Source organism: Silurus aristotelis, assembly GCF_946808225.1.
Source record: "Silurus aristotelis genome assembly, chromosome: 28".
NCBI lineage: Eukaryota > Metazoa > Chordata > Actinopteri > Siluriformes > Siluridae > Silurus > Silurus aristotelis.
Window position 1 is genome coordinate 6,882,070 of NC_139601.1, and position 26,033 is coordinate 6,908,102.

Sequence of the window (26,033 nt, forward strand, 5' to 3'; positions counted from 1 at the left end):
TTCCCTTTATCTGACTGTGTGTTTAATCAGCTTAACCTGTCTGTCTGCATGTTTGTGTCTCTTTTCTAACGCTATCAGCCTAGTGATTTACGAAAGCACCGCAGGAAAGTCACTGTAAGTCCCTTTCAGATACGACAAAAAACATGTTCTTGCATTTATGTCATATTATTAGGTGGTTTTTTGGATGTATGTGAGCATATAACAGAGCATGACTTGCATGAAGAGCATGTGTAGATACCAAGGACTTTCATGTTTTGTGTTTATTGGTGTATATGTGACTATCCATTTCTTTGCTCTAGTCTCCAGTGGAAGCTCGTGAGGATAAGGCCACTATAAAGTGTGAGATGTCGCCCCCTTCCTCCCCTCGTAGTCTTAAACTTGATCAAATAAACTTCGCTCAGCTGACTGGAAGCCTTGAAGATGGACGAGGGTATGTGCACATGCGCGCGCGCACACACACACACACACACACACACACACACACACACACACACACACACACACACACACAGCTACAGCCCATAGCTCTGTTACTATGATTTTGCGAAGGCGTAGTTCCACCTACATCCTCTAGGGGCTCTCAAATGTAAATTTTCTCTAATTTAAGAAATTAGAAGGTAATCTAGTAGAGGAGAGGTTGTTAGGTTCGGAGGAAGCATGGCCTTCTTTTATCTCCTATAATAATAGACATTCATCAAAAGACATTTTGTGTTTTTAATTGGACAATGACCAAATGTTGCCATGTAGTGGTGACCCGTATGGGGACTATGTAACCGTCCCTCCTCTCTCTTCAAGAACAAGGTGCTACCAGATTTAATAATTGCAGGGCCTTCCAAGCACTCTTAATATGCGTACCTTAGATTATATATTTAAACTTTAAGGAATATGCACATAAACAAACAGATGCAGTCCATAACATTATCAATGAAGTGTGAAAAATGGCATGTACAATTAACAGCAAAGGAATCCAGCAGGTTCAGAAACTTGTATGAATGTATGTATAACAGCAGGCAACATGGCAAATGTGGTCATTGTCTGATGAAAAAAACACAATGTCCTTTGATGAATGTCTATTATAATAATCGCTGATGATTATGATGATGACGATACACAATCCACCAAATGCTATATGGTTGGCCCAAACAACATCATCCACTGTGTGCTCCCAAAACAATTCAGTTCTTAAGTATTCATTTCCAAAGTGTTTACAATAGGATGTGTAGTTTAGTTCTCTTTGTAAAGCATCCTATTGATACAGTCCATACAGTTTCCATACAGTGGAAACTACTAATATAAAAGATTCCTTCTAAAATAAAATATACAAACTGAGTGTTGCCATGCTAACAAACACATACAACAAACATATGAAACAAATTATAATTGATGCGCAAAGTCATTTTGTTATATTTGTATAATGCCCAAACAAAACTTAATTCTTGGAGAGGTTTTCCATGCGATCTACGATGCCTGTGCTGCCTTTTCTGAACAGAGAAGAATCACAAGGCACACAGAATGGCACATATGTTCTTCTATAGTTCTATGTGGATAACAGACAAGTATATATATATATATATATATATATATATATATATATATATATATATATATATATATACATACACTGAAACAAACCTGACCTAAAACTGTTCCTGTTTGTGTAAGAAGACATAGTAACCAGAGATGTGTAAACCCAGAAAAAACATTCCATGTACCTTACATTCTCACATCATAAAGATCCTATAGACACTGAACAGATAACATAGGAATGTGTTTGGAGAACCAGTGTGAGGCCCACCTTAACACTAACACAATTAAAAGAAATACAAAAAGAAACTAAACAGAGAAAAGCATTTACATTGATTGAACTAGAAACACAAATGTTTCTCAATCTGACCTCTAAAGTGTAGGAGGAGATAAAAGAAGATGGCCATACTTCCTCCAAACCAAACAACCTCTCCTCCTCTACTAAATTACCTAGCTCAAATTAGAGAAAGCTTACAACTTAGAGCCTCTAGAGGATGGAGGTGGAACTACACCCTAGCAAAATCAGTAACAGAGCTATGGGCTGTTACAACACACACACACACACACACACACACACACACACACACACACACACACACACACACATATATATATATATATATATATATATATATATATATATATATATATATATATATATATATATCAGTGGTGGGCCGTGCATTTGGTACCTGGGACTTCACTGGGGACCCGAATTAATCCACCACTCTCACGTCGCAATTATAGAAACCATCAATACTATTCAAAATAGTGCCACCTACATCATCTGAAGCAGTTCAGAGTCAATATTTGTCTAATAACATGACAAAAACATATACATTTTAATAAAATACAACCTCCTAACCAGAGATGCATTGTCATAATTTGCACCGCTCCTCAGAGGCTGTAATCCAGTAGTACCGCTTGTATTCACTGGTCTGGAAGTGTGGAACAAACCTTTCCCAGGCTGAGACAAGCTTTGGGGTTGGCCCGACCTCTCCTCACGATGTCTAGCTTTTCTTCAAAATCGATTTTTAAATATGTCAAAGACCAAATCAATTTCTCTTCCTCTGTAGGCATAATAAAGTCTAACTCAGATGTATTAATGTGTGCAGAGCTACACATGTGTTTTGCCAGTCGAACTTGGCTGTAACAGTTTCCCTCTGACCAACCGATCAGAACACGGAAAAATGCTGACGCTATTCTGGGGCAGTTAGCTGGCCCTTTGAGGCGAATATGAAATCTGATCAGTTAAAGAAACAGAGCTTTTTTTTTAGAAGACTATGGTAAAAAGCCAGCAGAAGGCCCTGGGCAGAGTAGATTGACATGGCAGCACATAGAGGCTGAAATCTGATTGGACAAAAAAATCTAACATCCACATACACGTACTGGAAACAGTGCAGCCAAGAGAAACGCTACAAAATGAAGAAAATAAACTGTTGGGAATAAATTAATAAAATTTCATGGAACAAATATTAGAATTTAGGTTGTAAATATATATATATATATATATATATATATATATATATATATACACATATATATATATATATATATATATATATATATATATATATATATATATATATATATATATATATATATATATTTCTGTGTTTTACACATAGGTAATGAATAATTCCACATGCCTGTATTTCTGGTGATTTACTATTGGCATTGTCATTCTACTGAAAGTGTTTTTTTAGATTACACGTGACGGTCACAGGTGTGCTTGAAATAAATCTTTCTTTCCTAACCAGACCCTTTAAAGACCTATTATGGATTGTTTGGTTGCTTGTCCAAGGTCATTAAAACTGCTGTAAATAAGACTGCTATAAAACACAATGCAATTACCGCCTTAGTGTTGCCAAATAGACGTTTTAGAGGCGAATGAATGCAAATCACCCTCAATCTTAAAACTGCCCCCGGGGGTAATTATGTGTAACTCTCACACATATACCACAGTATTTAAACTGCAGCCACCCATAACATTCCCCTCTTCCCCTCTTTCCACATGCTTCCTATCTAATGGCATGCGATTATTATTAATGTTCTGATGCAATAGCAAAAACAAAGACATCTCCTTTCTTTGTCCCTGACTTTCATTGCTCTTCCCCCCCCCCTCCCTCTCTCTCTCTCTCTCTCTCTCTCACCCACACTCCTCTCTCCCAGTGCAGTGTTAATGAAGTTATCCCCTAATCGCCCCTGAAAGAGTGTCTCAGTAGGATGTGGTGCTCTATAAATATTTAAGGATTGGAAGTAAATTCAAACATTTCATTTCAATGGACATCAAATCTGATTGAAGTAATACATAAGTGCATGAATAGCAAATAGTCTGGCAACAGGGGGCTTAAATGTGTTAAAGTGATAAGACCGGAGAAATCGCAACTTTTGCCAAACAATAATAAATGATCCATAATACCTCATAAGTTTATCATCATTAAGATTCTGTTTTTATATGATTGTTCTCTTTATGTCCTTATGACATTATAAAACAATGTAATAATATAGTGGATATTTTATAGGTGCCGGAATACAATCATTATTTCAGTTCATTTCCATTAATGATCTTGTTTATGAATAAATGTTTTTTATGAAACAGCATTTCTTTTTTAAACAGACTTGAAGCAAATAGGGTTCTAGAACGAGAAGACTTTCAGTACGTTTTTTTTTTCCTTTTCTTTTTTTATGTTGCATGTGATGGAAACCTATGTATAAATACCCCAACTTTACAATCCAACATCTATTAAATACTAAAGGTTTTTGTATTTATTTATTCCTATTTATTAATTATTTATCAGCAACAAAAGCTATTAGGAATGCAGTGCTACAAAAATGAGGAAATGTTTGGACTCTCTGTCAGCTCCTGCCTGCAGTAATGTTAATTAATGCTCATTCAGTGTGTAATCGCAACATGTTGTATTTATTTGCATCTGTTATTGCCTTATAACAGGCAATACAGCTGGACGACAAGCCATTAATGATTATTATACACAGAGCTGTTGAATGTTTGAATCTTGTTAGAGAAAAAGAGCTAGTAATTAAATATTATAACATAGCTCTGACAGTACTGGGTTGTATTATTGTGTTTGTTTTAATATTTTATTGTTTCTATTGTAACAGCTTCATTTACAAAGACTTGTCAGTTTATTAAATTCTGGGTTAATTAAGATCTTGTTTTTTTGTTTCAATATATTGTATGAGGAAGTCAGGTGTGTCAGAGAAGTATGTGAGGGTGGTGCAGGAAATGTATGAGGACAGTATGACAGCAGTGAAGTGTGCAGTAGGAACGACAGACTGGTTTAGGGTGAAGGTTGGACTGCATCAAGGATCGGCTCTGAGCCCTTTCCTGTTTGCAGTGGTGATGGACAGGTTGATAGACAGACAGGAGTCTCCCTGGACTATGATGTTTGCGGATGATATTGTGATTTGTGGTGAGAGTAGTGAGCAGGTTGAGAAGAGCCTGGAGAGGTGGAGATATGCGCTGGAGAGAAGTGAAATGAAAGTCAGTAGGAGTAAGACAGAGTACATGTGTGTGAATGAGAGGGAGGGCAGTGGAGTGATGCGGTTGCAGGAAGAAGAGGTGGAGAAGGTGGAGGAGTTCAGGTATCTGGGGTCGACAGTGCAAAGTAATGGAGAGTGTGTTAGAGAAGTAAAGAAAAGAGTGCAGGCTGGGTGGAGTGGGTGGAGAAGAGTGGCAGGAGTGATTTGTGATAGTAGGGTATCTGCAAGAATGAAAGGGAAAGTTTATAGGACTGTGGTGAGACCTGCGATGTTGTATGGTTTAGAGACAGTGGCATTGAGTAAAAGACAGGAGGTGGAGCTGGAGGTAGCAGAGCTGAAGATGTCAAGGTTTTCATTGGAAGTGACGAGGATGGACAGGATTAGAAATGAGTTTATTAGAGAGACAGCGCATGTAGGATGTTTTGGTGACAAGGTGAGGGAGATGAGATTGAGATGGTTTGGACATGTACAGAGGAGGGACATGAGTTATATTGGTAGAAGAATGCTGAGGATGGAGCCACCAGGAAGGAGGAAAAGAGAAAGTTAGAACATCATTGGCAATGTGCTATACATTTAGTTTCCAGGTTGCATGAAGTGATTTCTGAAATCTTTAGGTAATACATATTTTATTATTTTATTAAGATCTGATTCAATGCATTTATTTGCAAGTCTAATTCACCTTCATTTAATGATCTATATTGATATTTTTCATCTGACAAATGTTTTTTTTTTTTTGTTTTTTTCAGCTTCGTTTTGGACAATATACTGAACACCGGCCAATTAGTTTTAAACCATTGGAAGAACATATGCCACATATTGATTTATTCAAAACTTGTCTAGTGCTTTTTAGCTCCTAATTAGTGCTAACTATATTTCTGCTTTAGACTATGCAACACATGTAGTTTTAGTGACTTCTTAAGCCTTTTAAAAGTGATAAATATCTAAGTATACCATGCTGCCAATAATACACTACTTTTAAGCTTCATTTAGATCATTTATTCTTCTGCAAAGATTTACATACGTGTCTTAACAACACAATAATTAAAAAAAAATCTTTAAGATACTAATTTTTTAATAATTGCGTCCATGTTTTCCTAAGTATAAGAATAATGAGACTTATAAGTTGTTGAAAATATTTAAGCACTCAGCGATTGGTTATTTTCCTACAACGAAATCTACTTTGTTTTTCATTCCTTGCTGGAATGATGTTTTATTCATATACTCGCAAATATATTTGGCAGTGATTCTTGTGTCCTTGCTTTTTTTCCCCCCTCAGAGTCATCAGAGAGTAGCTCTAAGACATATTGCCTAAGGATAAACCTAGAAAGCACCTCTGAAAGATGTCCCTCAGCTAGTGAAATACGTCATTTTTATTCTTTTTTTCTCTTCAGCGGCAACAAAAAGAAGGGAATCAAGTCCTCCTTTGGTCGCTTGTTTGGCAAGAAGGATAAGCCCCAACCAATGAGCAAAGATGGCCAAATGACCCCTCCTGTTATTCCAGGTTAGCAGTCTCTCTGCAACAGTTTGGCTGATAAATCTTGGGGAATGTATAACATTGTCTCTAACTATGTTAGATTTTGAACTCTGTAGCTTTGTCACTGAATTGCAGATTTTGAGATGAACATTGGAGATACAATGACCCTGGGCAAGCAGGCTGAGAGAGACCGCAGGATGAAGAAGAAGTAGCTATTCTTTTCTATTTCATGTCTGTCAACATCAAACCCATCTCGGTTTCCGTTCATGTTTATATGATTGTGATTTAGTGTGTACTAACAACAAATGCTTACACCAAAGTTAGCCAGATTGCCTCAACATTAGTTAGTTATGCCTTCACAACAAGTGCTTAAATTAAACCAAATGCAAGAATTTGGTGAAACAGGGAGCCCAAACAGCCCAGCATATTCCCATGCAATGCCACAGTGATGCCAAAAAAAGAAACATAAGCGCTATGGCAAACTTTAGTGCTCAGGAATACTACACACTGTTAATAAACTTTCAAACAATGAATAGAGAAATTAATGAAATCATTCTGGTTCTGGTCTGAGGAGGTAGAAATGAATGTTGCCACATTGGCATTTTGCAGGATTGCCAATTTCCCTTCCAACCACTGCTCCAATTGTAATCAAGAACAAGCCATATCACACTCTGAATTAAATTAGATTCACCAAAAAAAAGGTTATTTAATTACAATGCTTAGCATTTAGGATTTCTAAATTTTAAGACATGATCTGGCAACCCAAGTAAGTATCATCACATTCCAGTGTCATTAATGGACTATCAGAAAAAAAGGTTGAATCTACAAAAGAATAATAGGATTTCAGTAAGAAAATAAAATCACCACATAAATTAAAGTGTGCCTCATTATAAATATAGTACGTGCAAATGCTTTTAATAGCTTTTTATTAACGATGAGGTAAAGAAATTGTTAGTAATAAAATCTTTCGATATCACACCGAGAGAAGTCAAGCCAAATCCAAAATTTGGTCTTTCATATTAAAGTTCTAAACAAAATATTTTCCAAAAAAACTTTATTTTCTTCCCTTGTCTTTCAGACACGAGCTTTTGGAAGGTGCACGGAGAAAAGGCCTTCCGTTTGCCCAGTGGGACGGCCCAACAGTGGTCTCTTGGCTTGAGGTAGAGGATCTCATGCACACACATACTCGCACCATGCAGCCATTATAGTGATTATAATTACACTGATCATACTGAGTAAGAATGACAGAAATGATGAAAACACTTGACGAAGACAAGATGACGGTGGTGGCTTTGACAATGATGTATCTCTTTCTTTTCCAGCTGTGGGTTGGCATGCCAGCGTGGTATGTAGCGGCTTGCCGTGCCAATGTGAAGAGTGGTGCCATCATGTCTGCGCTGTCTGATACAGAGATCCAGAGGGAGATCGGCATAAGCAACCCACTGCACAGGCTTAAGCTCAGGCTGGCCATCCAGGAGATGGTATCACTCACCAGTCCCTCAGCACCACTCACCTCACGCACCGTAAGAGAATCACCCTTAACTCCAAAAACCAATTCTGTGTTTCATACAGTATCACAACTGAGATCAATATGTTTAATACTCAGTACCTAACGTGTGTATTCCATAATTAAATGCCAATCAGATATAAAGTGACTCTTTTACTTGAAGCAACTAACACCCAAGCAAATGAGAGTTAAACACTTTGCTCAAAGACCCAACAGTGGCAGCTTGACAGTGCTGGGGTTTAAACTCATAACCTACTGATGCCTTAATTACTCAAACTAGTAACCACTGAATTACCAACAGATTATTATTAAACAGAAACTGTATTACACTACACTTGCTTCATCTTTAACTGCCTTAAGATTGGATTTTAAGTCTCACTATAGAAGCCGCAGAGAGAAATCAATTGAACTGAGAACATTTTTATTGTGTACATTGTTTTAGTCTGTTTAAATGTTATTATACAACTACAATTCTCTCCACTAGCCATGTTTAATTGAATTGAATTGAATTTTTAATTGTATAGAGCTTTTAACAATGGACATTGTCCCAAAGCAGCTTTTGAAATGTCTAAGCAGTGTTGCCAGGTATGTGGTTTATCCACATGATTAGGGGACTTTTTAAATGTTAGCCCAGGTTCTTTCAATTTATTGTCATAATTTATGACACGAGTGTGTAGTCATACGGGACCATTCGAAGGGTCTTGGATAGAGGACTATTTTATGTATTGTTTGTCAGTTAGGATTCCATATGTTACATTTATGTCAGCAACATTTTCATCTATTTACATCATGTGTAAAAAAAAAGATTAAAACTCATGAAAACATGATTTATTTTGTGAAAGGGTCAAATGATCTAAGTGTTATAGAAGAAAATGGTAGAAGAAAAATGTACTATAGAAGAAAATTCAGTTTATGGATTTTTTTTTATTTTTTTATTAAAATCTAATACCCAAAATGCAAATGTAATAAAGCAAAGGTTGGATTCATAAACGGGTAATACAAAAGAAAACACAATACAAAGAAAAAGAGAAACCATAACCTAAACATGAGCACATGACTCGTGCAGATTATATACAATCGCTAATTAACCATAAATCTGAATAAATATGGGTACTATAGTTCAAGACCATAATTCTGACCTAAATACAATTCACATCACTTTCCTTTATTTATATTTACATGTTCTGGCTTTGCAGAGCATTTTTTGACAGCTCTTTGGTTGATTATTTTCACCATATAACAGTTTTTTAACTGCAATATGCATTTCATAGATTGAATTTTGTAGCTGGCTTTGTTCTGCACTTTCTGATCTGATCTCGGGTTAACCTAAGGCCATGTACATGATCATAGCACAAAAATAAAATTAAAGAATCAGATGAATGTAGTGTGGCAGAAACATATTCATTTTTTGACTATCAATAAGGACAAAAGCTTTAAATCAACTTATTTTCTTAATTAATTAATTACATGCAGATCAGCAGTTGTGACTTGATTACACTTATACATGGGTCTTCAACCGGGGATCCGCGACCCCTAGGAGGTTCGCAGTGGTACTGCAGGGGGTCCGATAATTAATGTAGAATCAAATAATTTTTGGTAAAAAAAATAACTAAACATGGGTAAAAGCATCAAAGATAAAATATACATTTGTATAAATCTCTAATTAAAAATATAATACTGTGAACATCTTAATAAATTGTGATTTCAAAAGCAAAATATGTTTGTTATGACGAATAAATCCTTTTAAAAGATTTAAGAGTATATGAAAATATACAGATAATGATGCGTCAACAACATAGTTTTAATTGTCTTAACATATATAACTAACATAATATGATTAGTTTGTGTTAATATCAATGGCTGTGTTTGACACATTTTGTATCTGCCCCATCGCCTAAGTGGTCCTTCACCTGAAAAACGTTGAAGACCCCTGCACTAATCAATCAATGCTAATACTAGCATTCTGTTGTATTCGAATAGGAACCAGAAAATATGAAATAGCACTAATAAACAATTGTGGAAGTATAACCTATAACTGAGCTAGGAGTGGGCCATAATGTTAACAAAAAATGTGGACCAAAGTAGGTTTAGATATATCAGTGCTCTGGCAAAATATCAACCTCTAGAATAGAAATCAGCCGACCCCTGCTGCTCCACCCACGTGTGTTTATTTCTGGTTTTGGAAAACAGCAAATGGACAAAACTGGCTCACACTCAGGCATGATCAGCAATAAGTTTTTTTTATTTCATGAGCATGGTAAAATATTTATACAATCCTAACTGATCCTAATCCTACATGTGCAAGACCTCAGATGTGATTGTTTTTTTTTAGCCTGTGATTCAAAGCCCACTGTATCGGATCGTCAGCTAATCCACCATGCATATTCTTCATATTATAATCCACCATCTTGATTATCAGAACATAGAAATTCAGAGCATCTCTTGTGCACAAACATGAACATTATCTGTTTGTATGTGGGGGTTTTTATCATGTGAAGTTCTACCGTACATTTTTAATTGAACATTTATTATTTTGTAAATGTACTCACCGTGGCCATTGTTGTACTGCAGGTAGATTTTCCACGTCACCGAATAATCTGTGAATCTAATCACGTAATCCTCACACTTTTTGCTAGGCAGTAATGCATTATCCTAATTATCCTCTTGTGTTAGGCTTAGACCTGCACAAAAAACGCTGCCGAGTCTCTAATTAAACTGCTCAATTATGCTAATGTTCCTAATATGCAAGAAGATTCACAATTGCACTGCTTTAAACTGTGCAATTGTTTCTCTTACTTGTCAGTTGGTTTCATTTATATTAAAAACGAGTGAAAATACAATCAGGGGACTTATTTTTTCATACAGTGTGTATTTCCATCTCACACTGTGGCGCCAGATAATATATAACCAAATGGATGAATGAAAGGAAACAATTAAAGATGTTGAAAGTGACAAAGGTACATTCTGTAGGTCACAAATTTTTTTTTTTTTTTATTAATTCTTGATTTACTCTCTCTCTCTCTCTCTCTCTCTCTCTCTCTCTCTCTCTCTCTCTCTCTCTCTCTCTCTCTCTCTCTCTCTTCTTTTCTTTTCTTTTCTTTTCTTTTCTTTCTGTGCAGTCCTCCGGAAATGTCTGGGTGACTCATGAGGAGATGGAGAACCTGGCAACCTCCACCAAAGCAGTTAGTCCATCTGGGTCACACCTCTGCCCCCTGCAGTGCCAAGCATATGCTACATTTCCTTTTCTCCCTACTGCCCGCTTAACACCACCCCAAAACCCCAAAACCTGCAAAAAGGCTTCCTTTGCATATCCTTCATACTGGTTTTTCAGACAAAGGTTAAGTTTAATAATAACGTGGAGAATCAGCTATAGTTTAAAAATGGTTTATTGTAAAATAAATTAAAATAATAATATGCTTAATCTGTTTCTGAAAACCAGCTGTTTGTGTTTTGCATAGTGTAGTTTTGTTTTTAGCAGTGCTGTGTGCATAAGAATCAAAGTTTGAGTTGAATTTGTAGATCTTGTTCAGATGTTTGGTGAGATAGCTGATGTTCAATATAGTTAGTAAAAAAATACATCATGTAATTAAATAAGAAACAAAACATGACTGGGCATGCTGCTGTACAGTAATAAAATAACAGGGCTGTGTGCTGAACTATCAACCTAAGATTATTTTCCAATAATTACACTTCCTTAAGTGTTTGATTTTTATTATATACTGTACCACAGAAATTTCTCAGTGTTAACATTTCCTTTGTTAAAAGGAATATTCAGTGTTATAGAACACCCACTTAAAAGATTAATTCCTACTGCCATGTAAATTATAATACATCTAAGCAGGCTTTCACCTTCAGGACTTTCATTTGGCTTGAATATAAAAATAATCTATAATAATAATAATAATAATAATAATAATAGTAATAACAGTAATGATGCAGAGAACCTCCGGTACCTACCATATTTTTCGGACTATAAGCCGCTACTTTTTTCCTACGTTTTGAACCCCGCGGCTTGAACAAAGAAGCGGTTTATTTATGAATTTTTCCTGGGTTTTTCCTGGTTTCACAAACTTCAAGCCAAAAAACTGAACCCCATAACATTAGACCAATGAAATTTCCGAGCAGAAACGAAAAAACGCACTTCACCTGTGTTCTGAGCTGCAAGGCTTCGGGAGAAAAAAACGTTTTTTTTTAAACGCACGACGATGCCAAAAGATAAACTCCCGAGAGAAATAGTTGTGAGAGGAAGGAGGAAGACAGTGAACAATGACTTTCTTGGTAGGCTACTGTTTAAATACAAGCCGTTGAGTCTGGGTGAAGGGAGGGCTCGCTAACTCCAGTTGCAACAGAAATCATATAAGCACAGACAGGTTTCCAAAACACGTGGTTTTTTATTTTTCTTGGCAACAGCGTTACGGGTTAGTCAAAGAAACTTAGAAATGAGCATTAGAAAATAATATGGTCATATTCCTTGGTCTTGCACACATGCAGTAATAGCGAAAAAATGTGGCGGCAGCCTATTCCCAAAATGCCGCTCTGCTCTTAAAGAGCCTCAACATATTTCACCCGTTACACCGTGTAACAGTCTTTTGTTAAAGCCTGTGTAAAGTTCATTAGTTTAAATGTAGACAAATGTAGACTTATTTATGTTTAAAATAAAAATCTTTGTCAAATTCAGTGCTTATATATGGGTGCGCTTTATAGTCCGGAAATTACGGTACATTATGTCATGAGGTGCAGTCAGCATTCCAATTCATCCCAAAGGTGTTTGATTGGGTTGAGGTCAGAGTTCTATAGTAGGCCACTTAAGATCTTCCACTCCAACCCATGTAAAGCGTATCTTCATGAAGCTGGCACAGGGGCATTGTCATACTGGAACAGGTTTGGGTCTCCTAGTTAAAGTGAAGGGAAACCTCAATACTACTTCACCCAAAGACATTGTATACAATTGTGTTGCCATTCATTTTGATGAAGAACCACATATGGCTAGAAGTCAGGTGTCCCAATAGTTTTATCTTTGTAGTGTACTTTTGTGCTATACACAAAGAAAATCACAATAATACAAAATTTCACTAAGATAGTTAAATGTATCAGTTTTGGGAAGAAACACATATGCCTAGAGAAGTCAGGTGTTCCAATAGTTTTGTCCATATAGAGTTTTTTTTATTAAGTTTTTGTCTTATACACTATGAAAAACGACAATAATCCAAAATTTCTCTTAAATACAGTTTAAAGTATACTTTTGGGGAAGAGCCACATATGGCTGGAGATATTATTTCAGATTTAATCTCAAGAAATATAACAAATTGTCTAGTTGACAGCCCTGGTTTAACAAATGTAAACCTTTTGTCACATCACACACATCTACAGCATGCAATCAGCTTTTATAGCGTTGTCCTTTAAACCCTAAGGATAACGCTAAATGTGTCATCTGTTCATGTGGCTTGTCTTGTAAATTGTTGTCTGCTTCTGGCACAATTCCTGTCTTTTTCAAGACTGTACTAATTAAACTCTGCTTGAAAATGGACTGACTCGCTCTCTGCTGTGCATTAACATGCTGTCACTCCGGGGTTTGGCTGACAGGAGAACGAGGAAGGGAGCTGGGCACAGGTGAGACAGACTGACCGACAGAGTAAGAGAGGGAAGTGTATCTCTTTCGAACTGATGCCACAGCAGATCATTAACTATGAATGCCATGCAGCGCCTCCAGTCATTAAATTCAACATGCCACATGAATCTGTGGTGTGTTCAGCAAATATTGTTGGCAATTTTGAAATGTATTCAGACAAAAAAAAGGTTTTACAGTGGTTGCACTGTAAGTGGGGTTGTGGCTAAAAAATAAAACCAGTGTTTGGACTGTACTCTAGAATTCTGACAACAATTAGTATTTAAGTTTAATATAAGGAAGCAAATGTGGGTTTTTTTTATGTAAATTACATAAAAATCTACAAATCCTTTTTAGTCAGATTTCAAAATGTTTAAACTTCAAAAGATTGTTGTTTATTTTTTTTAACATCAGACCCTGGCATATGGAGATATGAACCACGAATGGATAGGAAATGAGTGGCTGCCTAGTTTGGGTCTCCCTCAGTATCGCAGCTACTTCATGGAGTGTCTGGTGGATGCTCGCATGCTGGACCACCTCACCAAGAAGGACTTGCGCACACACTTAAAAATGGTGGACAGCTTCCATAGGTAGGTCTTTCTGCTGCAATTCCAGTCTGAAAATGGGTTGTGAATGTTCTATGATGTTCCCCTCTAGTGGAATAAACAAAAAAAAAAAAAAAAAAAACGTTTTTATGGAATTGAAACGTATTCATGGGATATACTGTAGATTTGAAGCACATAATTAAAAAAAAATTACAGCTATTAATTTCGTTTTTTGTTCATTAAAACAGAGCAAGTTTACAGTACGGCATCATGTGCTTAAAGAGGCTCAACTATGACAGGAAGGAGCTCGATCGAAGGAGAGAAGATTGTCACCATGAACTCAAAGGTGAATTTAAATTGAAATAAATTAGATTTTCTTCTTCATTTATTTATTAGTTTTATTTTGTACCCCTTTTAAACAATGGATATTTTCCACAATGACCATCCTTAGCTAGCAAGCTGACAAGAAGTAGGTCATCAAGATGAATCAGACAGTAGAGAGCAGTAGGAAATAGGATCACTGATATCTTAAGTGTAGCTCAAGAGACAGATGGGGATATGGAAAGGGATAACACAGATTATGATTGTCAAGTGTGAAGATAATGTGAGTGTAAGCAGGGACTCCAGCATGTAGATATAGATATGACATCTTTTGCTAATTTTTTTGCAGTTTTATGAACAGGCATTTTCCTATTTGTCGAGAAATAAAATTTCCTGACAAACAGCATCATCTAGTGGTAGTGTCATGTGGAAAAGCCAACAGCTGAGACTCAGCGTCAAATCGGTTTAAAAGCCCTGTGCCTTGTTGAACTTGAGCATGACACATGAACTTGATCCAGCTGCTGCAGCCTTTCATGTGCCTCGCTAGCAACACACACAAGGCTCACTCACACGCGTGCAGATTTGGTAAATGTACTCAGGCACACACGTGTGCTGTCCTTTAAAGTTGACTGGCCAGCTGTGTAGAAAGATCACCGGGAATATGCATCTGTTGGCGTAATTGCACAACGATACTACGGGTTCATTCTGTTTATTCCTGACCAGGCACTGTGCTATAAAGTTATCATGTACCACACTAATCACTGCACAATATAAAATCATGTCGATGAGTTCATTCAGCTTTTTAGCAAAGGTTGGAACTTTACAGACCACCAGGTGTAGTAAAATGCCTTTCTGTCTCTCTAGGGAGACACTTATATTGTTGTTTGTAAGAACTAAAGACCCTAACAAAAATAGACATACAGATTTACCAAAGTATTTAATCTGGCCCTCTACAGATGCTCTGGTGTGGACAAATGAGCACGTGATGAACTGGGTGCAGACCATCGGGCTAAAGGAGTTCAGCAATAACCTTCCGGAAAGTGGCGTACATGGTGCCCTCATCGCCTTGGATGAGACGTTCGATTTCAGCAGCCTGGCCCTCATCCTGCAAATTCCCATGCAGAACACACAGGTGACAAGGATCTCGCCGCTTGTATTAGCCGAATATTATCATAGACATGAGTGGTTTCTCGTATTGACAACAAGCATCTGAATAAAAGCATGTATAGGTGGTCTGCACAAGCTCTCACATGGATATCTATTTTAACTTATATATAATGTTTAAGATATTTTCTCTTGCTAAGACGTCAAAGCTCGCTGCCCTTTTTGAATTAATGGCAAAAGCTTTTCTTGGCTTTTCCATGGAACTTTTGCATGATTAGTAATCTCGGGTTTCAGAGAACATGATAATATCTCTATTGCATCTCTAGTGTATGGGCAGAAATAGTTTTTAAATCCATTTACTTGTATTGAGTTGCATATTGTTTAGAATTTTACAAATAGAATATTACACCTGGGTGTAAGCTTATCCTATCAGAATATTCATTTAAATTAAACTGGTATTTTATAATTTTTATTAAAGAGATATTTGCATATTCTTGTAGAATCAGGGAGAAATAAGTAACTTTCTGATTATGCTGCAACTAAGGAACTATTGACTTCTTTCTAAACTCCATTATGATTAATTGTGTTGTTTAAAGTTGTGTGGTATCCTTGTCTCTTGGTACTCTTGTACCCTTAGTGCCCTCAAACCGAAAAACCAACTAACCAACCCTCTGTTTCCAGTTACACATACAGTACATCTGTTAAAAAAGACCATTCATTGAATTACTTTTTTTTTGCCTCATATACTTTCATCCTGTTTTTGTCTTGTATATACTGCTTTCAAATACACATTTTGGATTTGTCTAAACTCATTAAAGCTGCCTAACTGAATTTGCATCTGCCTGAGTCATCTTTGCGTGACAGTTGTTTTTCTATCTGCGTTTTATAGAATCAGTTGTACTGACTGAGAAATGTAAGATCCTTGCTACAGCTCTGTATCTATAAAGTATTATCTGCATAAGCACTTGATAGATATTATATTAAAAAATGCCAAAATATTCACTTAGCCTTTTATGATACTCTGCAAAACTAACATTGACTAATATGAATGCATAGTTTAATATGGTTTAAGCATTCTATATTGTATTTCTAATCATTTGTATCTGTACCTGATCTCAGGCCAGGCAGCTTCTAGAACGAGAATTTAACAATCTCTTGGCATTGGGGACTGACAGACGTCAGGAGGAGGTATGAGCATTATATCTAAGTTCACTAGCCTGTGATTAAACTGGCTAGTCTGCATCTGAAATGAGGTAGATCTCGATCACTGTCATGTGCTGTAGTGTGTATCCATGTGCATCATTTCTTTTTCAACAGAGCGATGATAAATCTTTTCGGAGGTCTCCATCATGGAGAAAAAGGTTCAGACCACGGGATGGCCAAGGCCTGGGCATGATGCCCGGCTCTATTGAGACATTACCTGCTGGCTTCCGTCTCTCCACCATGTCCATTCCCTCCTCCATGACTGTTAATCCTAAGAAACATCTGCAGCCTGAAGGTAAAAACAAGGCTCTGGCGGTAAACAAGTTCAGCTTTCTCACTGGCTTACAATTCATCCCACAAATGCGAGCATTGCAAATAACATGTATTCCTGCCTAAAACATCAAACAATGAACCAGTATATATACTGATGTGCCTGAGAATTTGCCTGGCTTAAGATATATTGCTTGGCTAATCACTCTAGAATTGTGAACTAGCATGCATTGAGCTAATCTTATCACCTGTTTTTTCTATTTATTTGAGATTCAAAGTGAAAGTACTAACACTAAATCCATTCATAAGGCTGCTTTTTTTTTTTTTTTTTTTTGCCCTCTCCTTGCATGCTGTATTCTTCCTGTCACTGTGGATTTATAGCTGGACCACAAGCCCCTCAAAGACTTGACCCCTCTACCATCAGGACTTACTCTTGCTAACTCTGCTTTACTAACAACACTCATTGTATCAGGTAAGCAGCTCTGGAAAGCTTTACCACATTCATGTTTGCTCCTGTCAGGGATGACTTATGCTTGGATTACCCCCAAAAATGAGTGGTTTACACCTTAGAGGTTTTTCTGAAAGGGAAAGTTAAAGGTTTGACCTTCGACAACCTAGATCACAGGTTCCCAATCCTGGTTTTAGTGATTTTCTTGCTTTCGATACACCTGTCCGACAGCACTTCAGTTTTTTTCCAGAAAAATAATGGCAAACAGTGTCAATGCAGCATAGATCAATAGAAAGGTAGATGGAAACAGTTGGAGACAGAAAAATAAAAATAAAATCCCTACTTCCTAATGTACCTTCCTTGTGTTGTGATGTGTGGAGACATTGATGAAGTCAAGCGAAAATAAAGTGGAGCTCTAAGCTATTTCAATCTCCTGATAGCACAATACTTAAACATATGAAGAGAAAACACACACTAGCCTAATGCTAGACACTGGCCAGATTCAAATATCTGGAACAACACAGTTTATACAGTAGCTGAAATGGTTTTATGTTGAGATTACAAAAACAAATCTACATCCAAAACATAGCTGGGGAGGACAAAGATGATGACTACATAGTCTACCACTTCTTGAGAATTCGTATTTAGTAGGTTCCTTTCCAAAGGTCTGCTTTGATGCACTTAACTAGCTAACTTGCCTGCTATATTATCAATTTTACTTGCCTAGTCATTGCCGAGCTAAAGAATTGTTAATTTGTCCATCCCTGAATGAAATAAAAAGTAAAGACAATGCGCAATGTGTATACCATACTCAAGGTTTTCTTTGTTGTCGTTTTCCTTTCACGCAGTGTGATTCAGAAAATCCAACATAAAACATTTCATTCAGTGTGAAAGCTACATTTTTTTAAAAGAACCCCAATGAAAAACACTTCCATTGAAAATTAAACATGCTGTACACGACTGACCCTAGCACTCTTTTCAAAGGAACTCATGCTAACCTGTTTTCATGCTAATATTTTTGCAGTCTAAATTCTGTTTACTGATACCTGTATTTCTGTTTTGTCATACCAGTGCATTCTCACTACCTGTATGGACACACGCTCGCGGCCTTTCGAGAGTGATATGCCAAATTCGGGAGGAGACGTCCTCCAGCCAAATGAACAACCAGTGCTTTTCATGGACATGTGCAATGGGAAAAAATGGGAAGGGGGTAGGTGGGGGATGATATGATACAGAACTAAAAAAATGTAATAAAAAGCTGAAATTTGAACTTTCGAACGCATCTTTTGCGTAGCTGCTCTTTAGAGGAGATATATCGTCGTGTGAGTCACTTTCTAGTAGCCACAAGTTATTTAGTCATTGTGATGGTCATTTTCAGCTGGTGTACTTGACCCTAGTCTGTCACTTTTAGTCTATTCCCCCCAGGTTGTGTTGATGGCAACTTATTAGGCTTCCCCCTCTCTCTGGTTATGCAAGGTATTAATCAGTGTGTCTGTATATAAAATTGATTGTAATTGTTTTTTTATAAATACATATATTGAAAAAAATGCAAATAAATAACATATATATATATATATATATATATATATATATATATATATATATATATATATATTGGAATTGTATATGGAAAAGATTATATCAATATGATATGAATACTGACAATGTGTCTCAGTTGTGACTGTTTCTGTTTGTTTGAAACTCTTTTGACCAGTGTTCAACTTGTAGCTACTGTATTGGACAGTGTCAGTTTTGGACTACGCTGCTCATTTTTGCTTATCTGGGACCAGTTTGGGTTATAAAACAATCAAGACTACTGGGATCTCCATAAAAAGGGGTGGGGGCTGCTGATCCCAGGTTAGTGAAAAGGGCTTTATATATGAGTAGCATCCGTGGTGAGGAAGATTGTTTGCGATCACACGAACAGTGCACATCTACATGTCAGTTCATTCCAAAAAAAAAAAAAAGACAGAAAGAAACACTTCCAAGATGTTAAGATAATGCAACCCTTCATATTAGACAGTGATGTGCCTAGCTTGATGTTTTATGCTAGCAGGGCAGCACTGAAAGCAATAGCCATCCATGTCTTCATATACTTGGTACATACTTGACACCTCAGTTTAAGACCTTGTGATTAGAAGGTTCTGTCTGACTTTGCTTTAAATTTTATTAGCATACGTATGAATAATATTTCACACCAAAATTAGCAGGCATGCGTCTGTACCAGGCTGAGTACGCAAAACCAATTTCAAGAAGAACAACTCAGTGATTAAGATGTTGGACTTCTGATCAGAAGGCTGTGAATTCAAATCTCATTACCACTAACCTGCTACTGCTGGGCACTTGCGCAGAGCCCTTAACTGCTCAGTTGTATGAATGAGATAATTGCAATTGCTCTGTATAAAGATTTTTGGCCAAAATGCCATAAATGTTCATTCTAAAGAAAAACAATATTTAAAAAATGATGAAAGCATGGATAATATAGAGTATATTATTTAACTTTGTTTAACTCAGTTTATACTGTATAGTGGCCATGGCGAGGGCACAGGTTCATGAATAAATGCACTTCAACCTACTCTGCTTGGTTTGTATATTTTAGCTTAGTGGAGTAAACAACGATCTTTTTCCTTTTTTAATCTCCAGACGCTTTTTGTCCTCTCCTAAAGTATCTTAAAGCATGTAGGAGGTGGTAGCTCAGTAGTTAGGGCATTGGACCCTGAATCGGAAGGTCAAAAGTTTAAATCCCATAACCACCGAACTGCCGCTGCTGAGCCCTTGAGCAAGACTCAACAGTTTGGTTGTAAGTTGCTCTGGATAAGGACAACTGCCAAATGCAGTAAATGTACAGCATTCATTTTCAAGAGGTGTATTTCTACTACTTGAAATTTCCACAGAGTACAGTTCAGTCTTTCCAGGTCTTCTGGCTATTAGCATAACATTATGTACATGTCATGTCACATGTAACATGGCATTGAGTATTTGTATTCGTATTTCACAAGTAAGAATAAAGGCTTAAGGTTACTTATCCAAAGTTTGGGGGTTGAAGCCCCGGTATGGCCAAGCTGCCACTCTTGGGGCCCCTGAGCAAGGCCCTTAACCCGTAGTACTCAAGGGGTGCTGTATCATGTCTGGCCCCAGCTCTGACCGCAGCTTCCTAACATCACTGGTATATGCGAACAAAGAAATTCACTGTGCTTCAGAAAGCCAATGTAACATGTAAAGCACCATACATTATTTTTTATTCTTCAAATAAGTATTGTATTAGACAAATTCCCAGTACCAGTAGTGATATCAATGCACGCTTAGCTGACAAGCAAAAATAAAATAAAAAAACAGCATCATTGCATTCGTAGGTCACAAAAAATAGAGCGCTTCAATATACATAACTGTCACACAGAACCTTCCAAGTTCAAGAGTCTTAACTGATTTGAGGAGCAAAATCTTTTTTTTTTCTATTTGCGTGAACCAATTAATCAATCTGTTAAAACATTACGAGTGCATAACATCCTATTAGTGTTTTTTGTTCGTTTTGTCAAATCTTATTTATTAATCTTATTTATTTTTAGAAACAAAAAAAAAAACAGTGATTCTATTTCAAGACATGTGCCACTGAGGCAGCTATTTTTGCTAATTTCTGTATATGTCTGTAAGTATACTGTATGTATATGTATTTTAGTGTGATATTTTATGCCAAGTAATGAATCAAGCCATTTTTGCCTGTTTACTTCGAAAACTAGCATACAGAGACGTCACCCAATCCAAATTCCCACTTGATAGCGAGTATATATAAATATATCAAGATGTGTGTATGAAAAGCTAGAATATCGATTTCCCTGTTTGGAACACTATTGGCAGGAGAGGGACATGTTGGGGCATGCATGCCACAAACCTGACAATCGTTCTTCTATCGTTCTCGGTCTCTCTCTTTATGTCTCCCCCGTTCTTATTCTCTCTCATCGTCTCTGTCTCTCTATACACAGCTGAGGAGTCCATCAGCTGAACACTTAAACTTGAAACCCTGTGGTGTGCTGCTCTTCTTTTTATTATTATTATTTTGGGGGGAAAATCTCTGTATCTGCCAAGCGTGCCTGATCAAATACAATTCACAGAATTGCTGAATCATCTCAGATTCAAGGCCAAATGTATTTTTTTATCTTTTTTGCCCCCCCCCCCCCTCCCTCCCCTTCTCTCTTTGTCTGTCTGTCGTTTGACCAGCTCATACACTCTCAGTAACTTATTTGACATTTTGAATTGTTAAATCTTGACCTGGACCAATCCCCAGTGTCCTTGTCGTCTAGATGATGACATGTTTATAATCCAGCAAATAATTGACGTGTGTAAAGTTTTGAACTGACAGTAACTGAAGCCATCTGCTTTTGCACTGTGTCCTCTTGTGATTGTTGGTAGCATTTATCACCCTGCCATTCCTCTAGTTCATGACAGTAATGTGAAATGTGAGACAGGTGCAGTGCTTGCTCTCTCTCTCTCTCTTTCTCTCTCTCTCTCTCTCTCTCTCTCTCTCTCTCTCTCTCTCTTTCTCTGTCTCTCTCTCTCTCTTTTTCTTTCTTAATCTCTCTCTCTCAATCTCTCTCTTCCGCTCACTCTTTTCTGCTTCTCTATTACTCTTTACCCTCTTTCTGTCTTTCTCTCCTATGTATTCTCTTCTCAACCCCCTTCCAGTTCTCTATCACTCCTTACTATCTATTTCTCTCGATACTATCTAACCAATCTTTTTTGCCTCTTGCTCTCTATTTATATCACTCTATCCATCTCTAATTCTCTTTCTATCTTTCTCTTTTTCATATTTCAATCTGTCTGCATGTGCGTAGGTTTCAGTGTCTGTAAATAGTCTTTTTGTGTACAGAAATATGTATACAGTAGTTATATGAGATTCCACATGAGACATGTGGGTGAAGTCTATTAAAGTGAAAATTCTTCTTGACTTGGTTTTTTTTTCAGAAAGAGATTATGTTCTGTAGGTCCTTTTTTTTCTTTCTTTGACTGTAAATCTATATGCATATATATGTACAATATATATGTGAAATAAATATTTAAGTATGTAACTATGTTTTCTGATATGAGGATCATGGCATGTATGTGAATGTGTGTTATTAACAAATATGAAGAATTCTCGATGACCAAACACCGGTACAAATACACAACAATCTTTATTTAATTATTTTTTTTTTAAAGTCCAAATAAATTACTCCAAACAAAAAAATATATAAAATAAACTTGCAGATTCACTCAGTAGAAAATTGGAACGTATTTACATGGCATAATGGAACTAGTTAAATTAGACAAATATTGGTCAAAACAATCAGAAAACATTGGCCCCATAAAATTAATGTTTTTGGAAGGCATAACATAACACACATGCAAAAATAAAAAATAATAATTGAGGAAAGTTTCAAAGGACAACACATCAGTCTAGACTAGCTAGCTTGAACATCTTCTTAAAAAAAACAACAACAAAACTGGAAATATTTTTTCGATGGACCACTAAATTTGACTGGAAATTGTACCCGGGGGCTTTTCATGGATTTGTTTGGGTTTTCATGGATTTGTTTGGGTTTTCATGCTTTTGCTGTAACAGGTAGTGCTGTATTTATAGGCTTTCAGGAAATGAATTGTTAGAATGCTCCTTCACACCTTCACTTCGTGATGTCCACTGAGTAAGCGACCGCCGCTCCGTCTGTCCCTGTGATGCTGTTGACGATTGATGTCAGAGATCTCAGATTGGCTTGCTCTGACGAATCATCGTTCAGCAGATCTGTGGAATCGAATCAGGAGGTGAGATTATCTTTGTTCCTGTGAAACTTCCTCATTAATATAAGTAACACGATAAAGTCGATGTATTGCCTTCAAAACAACTAAGTGACGTTTAGATCCACGAGTCTTTACCTTCATGGGTGGAGCCGTAAGCAGGGGTGCAGTGGTCTGATGCGGTGCTCCACTCCGGGCTACTACAGCATGTGCTGCCTGAACCCTGTTCACTGGAGGAGGACACCTGTTCCACACAAATGAACAAACACCCATCAGTCACAACACTGACCCACTCACTTTGAACTGACACAACTCAAAGGGGAACAGTTGTTTTTTAGGTTCAGCCCGGAGCAAATATGCCTGCGAAATTGTACAATTATCTAATGTAAGTAAGTCTGATCATGGGTTTAATGTACCTGTAAAACACCAATCATTTTTTTTTTTTATTGTACGCAGATTAGGTATCCTTTACATTGTACATAGTCTACAATAATATAACCTGTAGCCAAGACCTTTAATTGACATGACAGTGTTTAAGCTACCACACTCCTGCCATTTCTTTGCCCAAAATGTACTTTCCTATCTGATAGAACTTACCCTCTGACCAGCCGAGGCCCTGTAATGCAGGCCAGCCTGCTCATGCTCCTGCTGATTGAGCGAACTGACAAGTGCCTGTAGCCTCTCAATGTACTGGATAGCACTTCTGAGGATCTCCACTTTGGGTAGCCTCTGGTTCGGGTTAGTCAGTGTGCTGCGCTTGAGAGCCTCGAATGCCTCGTTCACCTTTTTGAGCCTGCGCTTCTCCCGCATCGTGGCCGCCCGGCGCCGGTCCATGCTTACAGACTTGCGCTTACACACCTTGCATGCCCATGGCAGGCACTGACCCGGGCAGTGCTCTTGCTCCTGATTAGGCGAGAGTGACAGAGAGAGTGTGGAGGATGGAGATGGCTTGTCTTCTAGTCCTACAGTGCCAGTAAGCAGCCTTCCATCCCCGCACAGCCCCACCATTGAGTTCCGGTCCTGGTATCCACCTTGATCAAATCCCCCTGTAAGCCTAGAAGGGAAGAAGTTCTCACCACCTTCGTAAAATCGCTGCTCAGGGAAGAAGTACGGGTTGGTCTCGAAAAGCTCCATCTAGGCTGACTTAAGGCTGTAAAAGTGTGCACTCCACTGGCTTGCTCTCTTCTTCCCCTACTTGCTCTTTCACGTACTAAGTCCTGTGTGATGTGTGTGTGTGTGTGTGTGTGTGTGCGCACTGCACGTGCGTATCCCCAAGCTCGTGCCGAACAAGATCTGTGGGCAACAACTGCTCCACACCAACTGCAGGGGTGGCATTTAAACCCTCTGCCTGGTGTTAGATCACTAAGTTAAATATAGCCAGGGCCCTGAGAAACCTGACCCCATGTTAAGCTATTGCCACACATCTACACTTTGCATCTCTGTCCGTCGCCCCTATGTCTTTCAGGGATGTTTTTGGGGTCCATTTTTGTTTAAGGAATGGCGGCAGGGCACTGTTGAAAAGTCTGTGAAACATGATCTCGGTGCCAAAGAAATCTAAACAAATCACAGAAGATTTGAACAGGCAATTCAGAGTGACTACTTTAATTAGCTGACATCTCCAAATAGGTTCTTCTTAAGTTTCTGAGGATTTGAAAATGTGTTATATGAGGATCTTTTAGTTGTTCTTTTGATTATCCTAAAAAAGATAACAAGGAATTGTCTCCTAAAACCTTTGTCATATAGAATGCGTTGTAATATAAACAAAGGTCTAATGTGGAAATCTTTTTAGGATTATATTAAACAATGTGTCCTGAGAGACAATAATATCAAATATCTAGACATAATTGTATTTAGCACTGGTACTAAACAATGAATCAGCCCTGTAACGTCTCTGACCTCATTTAGAGAGTTAGCATTTTCAGAGATTGGAACTCTTCCCTGGAAAAAAGGAGTTTTTCCTCGACACTGTCACCACGGGCTTGCTCATTAGGAACAAACTTACACTTATAAAAAACAATCTAATTCATTTTTTCTTACCACATTATCTGCATAAAGCTGCTTTGAGACAATATCCATTGTTAAAAGTGCTTTACATAAAGAAATGAATTGAAATCCCTTGTGTGCATATGTGTGGGCGGAGACTCATTGCCCAAATGCTAATTCTATTTAGCTTTTATTTGGCTCTTAATGAAGCACACTGACTTATTTATGGCTACAGATGCAGCAGCAGCTATGTGACACATTTAAAATACATGTCGAAGGGGATTTTCCCCACAATTCAGCTTTGTCATTGTATGTACGCTTTCTGTCCTGTGTCTTGAATCAGAGTTTGTCTAACTGTTTTACTCTTGATTTAGGAACTGCTTTGTGATTTCATGTTTAATTCCTAAGCTTCCTGTTTAGAACGTACTTACAATAAGTTCACATTATACGTTTATTATGTAATTATTGTACATCAGTCAGTTTCAGTCCACTAATTAGACAGGGCAAATGATACTTTTAGTAATATAACTTTTGACTTCAAATGTGAACGCCCATTTGATGAAAAATTAAGCAAGAAATCCAATTTCAGTGGAAAGCTAGCTGAAAAGCTTTGGCGTTAGCAAAAATGGCTTAATCCATTGTGTGTCCAAAATGTCAGTTACTCGTTATTAGTTTCTTGTTTATACAAACGCAGATTCACATTCGCAATTGTGTAGTTATACTGAATATTTGTGCCAATGTTTTCGACATAGTTTTGTAAATAGTAAATAGACTTATTC

At 37.3% G+C, this 26,033-nt stretch overlaps 2 protein-coding genes and 1 long non-coding RNA gene across 23 annotated transcripts in view; 1 reads left to right on the plus strand and 2 right to left on the minus strand.

Moving 5' to 3' along the window:
* The window catches only part of ppfia4 (PTPRF interacting protein alpha 4), a gene marked incomplete at its 3' end in the record, with an annotated part of 125,097 nt that extends 102,529 nt beyond the window's left edge, over nucleotides 1-22,568 (plus strand). For 9 of the 21 annotated variants that reach the window (XM_083534025.1, XM_083534022.1, XM_083534021.1 and 6 more), the window contains exons 16-30: nucleotides 79-114; nucleotides 300-430; nucleotides 6,420-6,529; nucleotides 6,638-6,710; nucleotides 7,581-7,662; nucleotides 7,825-8,025; nucleotides 11,129-11,191; nucleotides 13,593-13,619; nucleotides 14,029-14,204; nucleotides 14,408-14,505; nucleotides 15,437-15,612; nucleotides 16,704-16,772; nucleotides 16,902-17,082; nucleotides 17,439-17,529; nucleotides 18,577-22,568. In XM_083534025.1, coding sequence (XP_083390151.1) covers nucleotides 79-114; nucleotides 300-430; nucleotides 6,420-6,529; nucleotides 6,638-6,710; nucleotides 7,581-7,662; nucleotides 7,825-8,025; nucleotides 11,129-11,191; nucleotides 13,593-13,619; nucleotides 14,029-14,204; nucleotides 14,408-14,505; nucleotides 15,437-15,612; nucleotides 16,704-16,772; nucleotides 16,902-17,082; nucleotides 17,439-17,497 — 1,482 coding nt within the window. Of the gene's footprint in view, nucleotides 1-78; nucleotides 115-299; nucleotides 431-6,419; nucleotides 6,530-6,637; nucleotides 6,711-7,580; nucleotides 7,663-7,824; nucleotides 8,026-11,128; nucleotides 11,416-13,592; nucleotides 13,620-14,028; nucleotides 14,209-14,407; nucleotides 14,506-15,436; nucleotides 15,613-16,703; nucleotides 16,773-16,901; nucleotides 17,083-17,438; nucleotides 17,530-18,576 lie in introns of those variants that run through there. The other 12 variants (XM_083534024.1, XM_083534036.1, XM_083534026.1 and 9 more) reach the window with 7 other exon arrangements.
* On the minus strand, nucleotides 14,135-17,140 carry LOC310722042. The gene is made up of 3 exons (XR_014532271.1): nucleotides 17,005-17,140; nucleotides 15,410-15,585; nucleotides 14,135-14,267 (listed from the first exon to the last, which is right to left on the minus strand). It is a non-coding gene; the product is annotated as an uncharacterized lncRNA (long non-coding RNA).
* Nucleotides 22,569-22,654: 86 nt separating the features above from the next.
* Nucleotides 22,655-24,580, minus strand: myog (myogenin). Its single transcript, XM_083534292.1, has 3 exons — nucleotides 23,869-24,580; nucleotides 23,410-23,515; nucleotides 22,655-23,278 (listed from the first exon to the last, which is right to left on the minus strand). Exons 1-3 carry the CDS (start codon nucleotides 24,403-24,405, stop codon nucleotides 23,160-23,162), a joined length of 762 nt encoding a protein of 253 aa, XP_083390418.1. The 5' UTR covers nucleotides 24,406-24,580; the 3' UTR covers nucleotides 22,655-23,159.
* Between the last annotated feature and the right edge of the window lie 1,453 nt (nucleotides 24,581-26,033).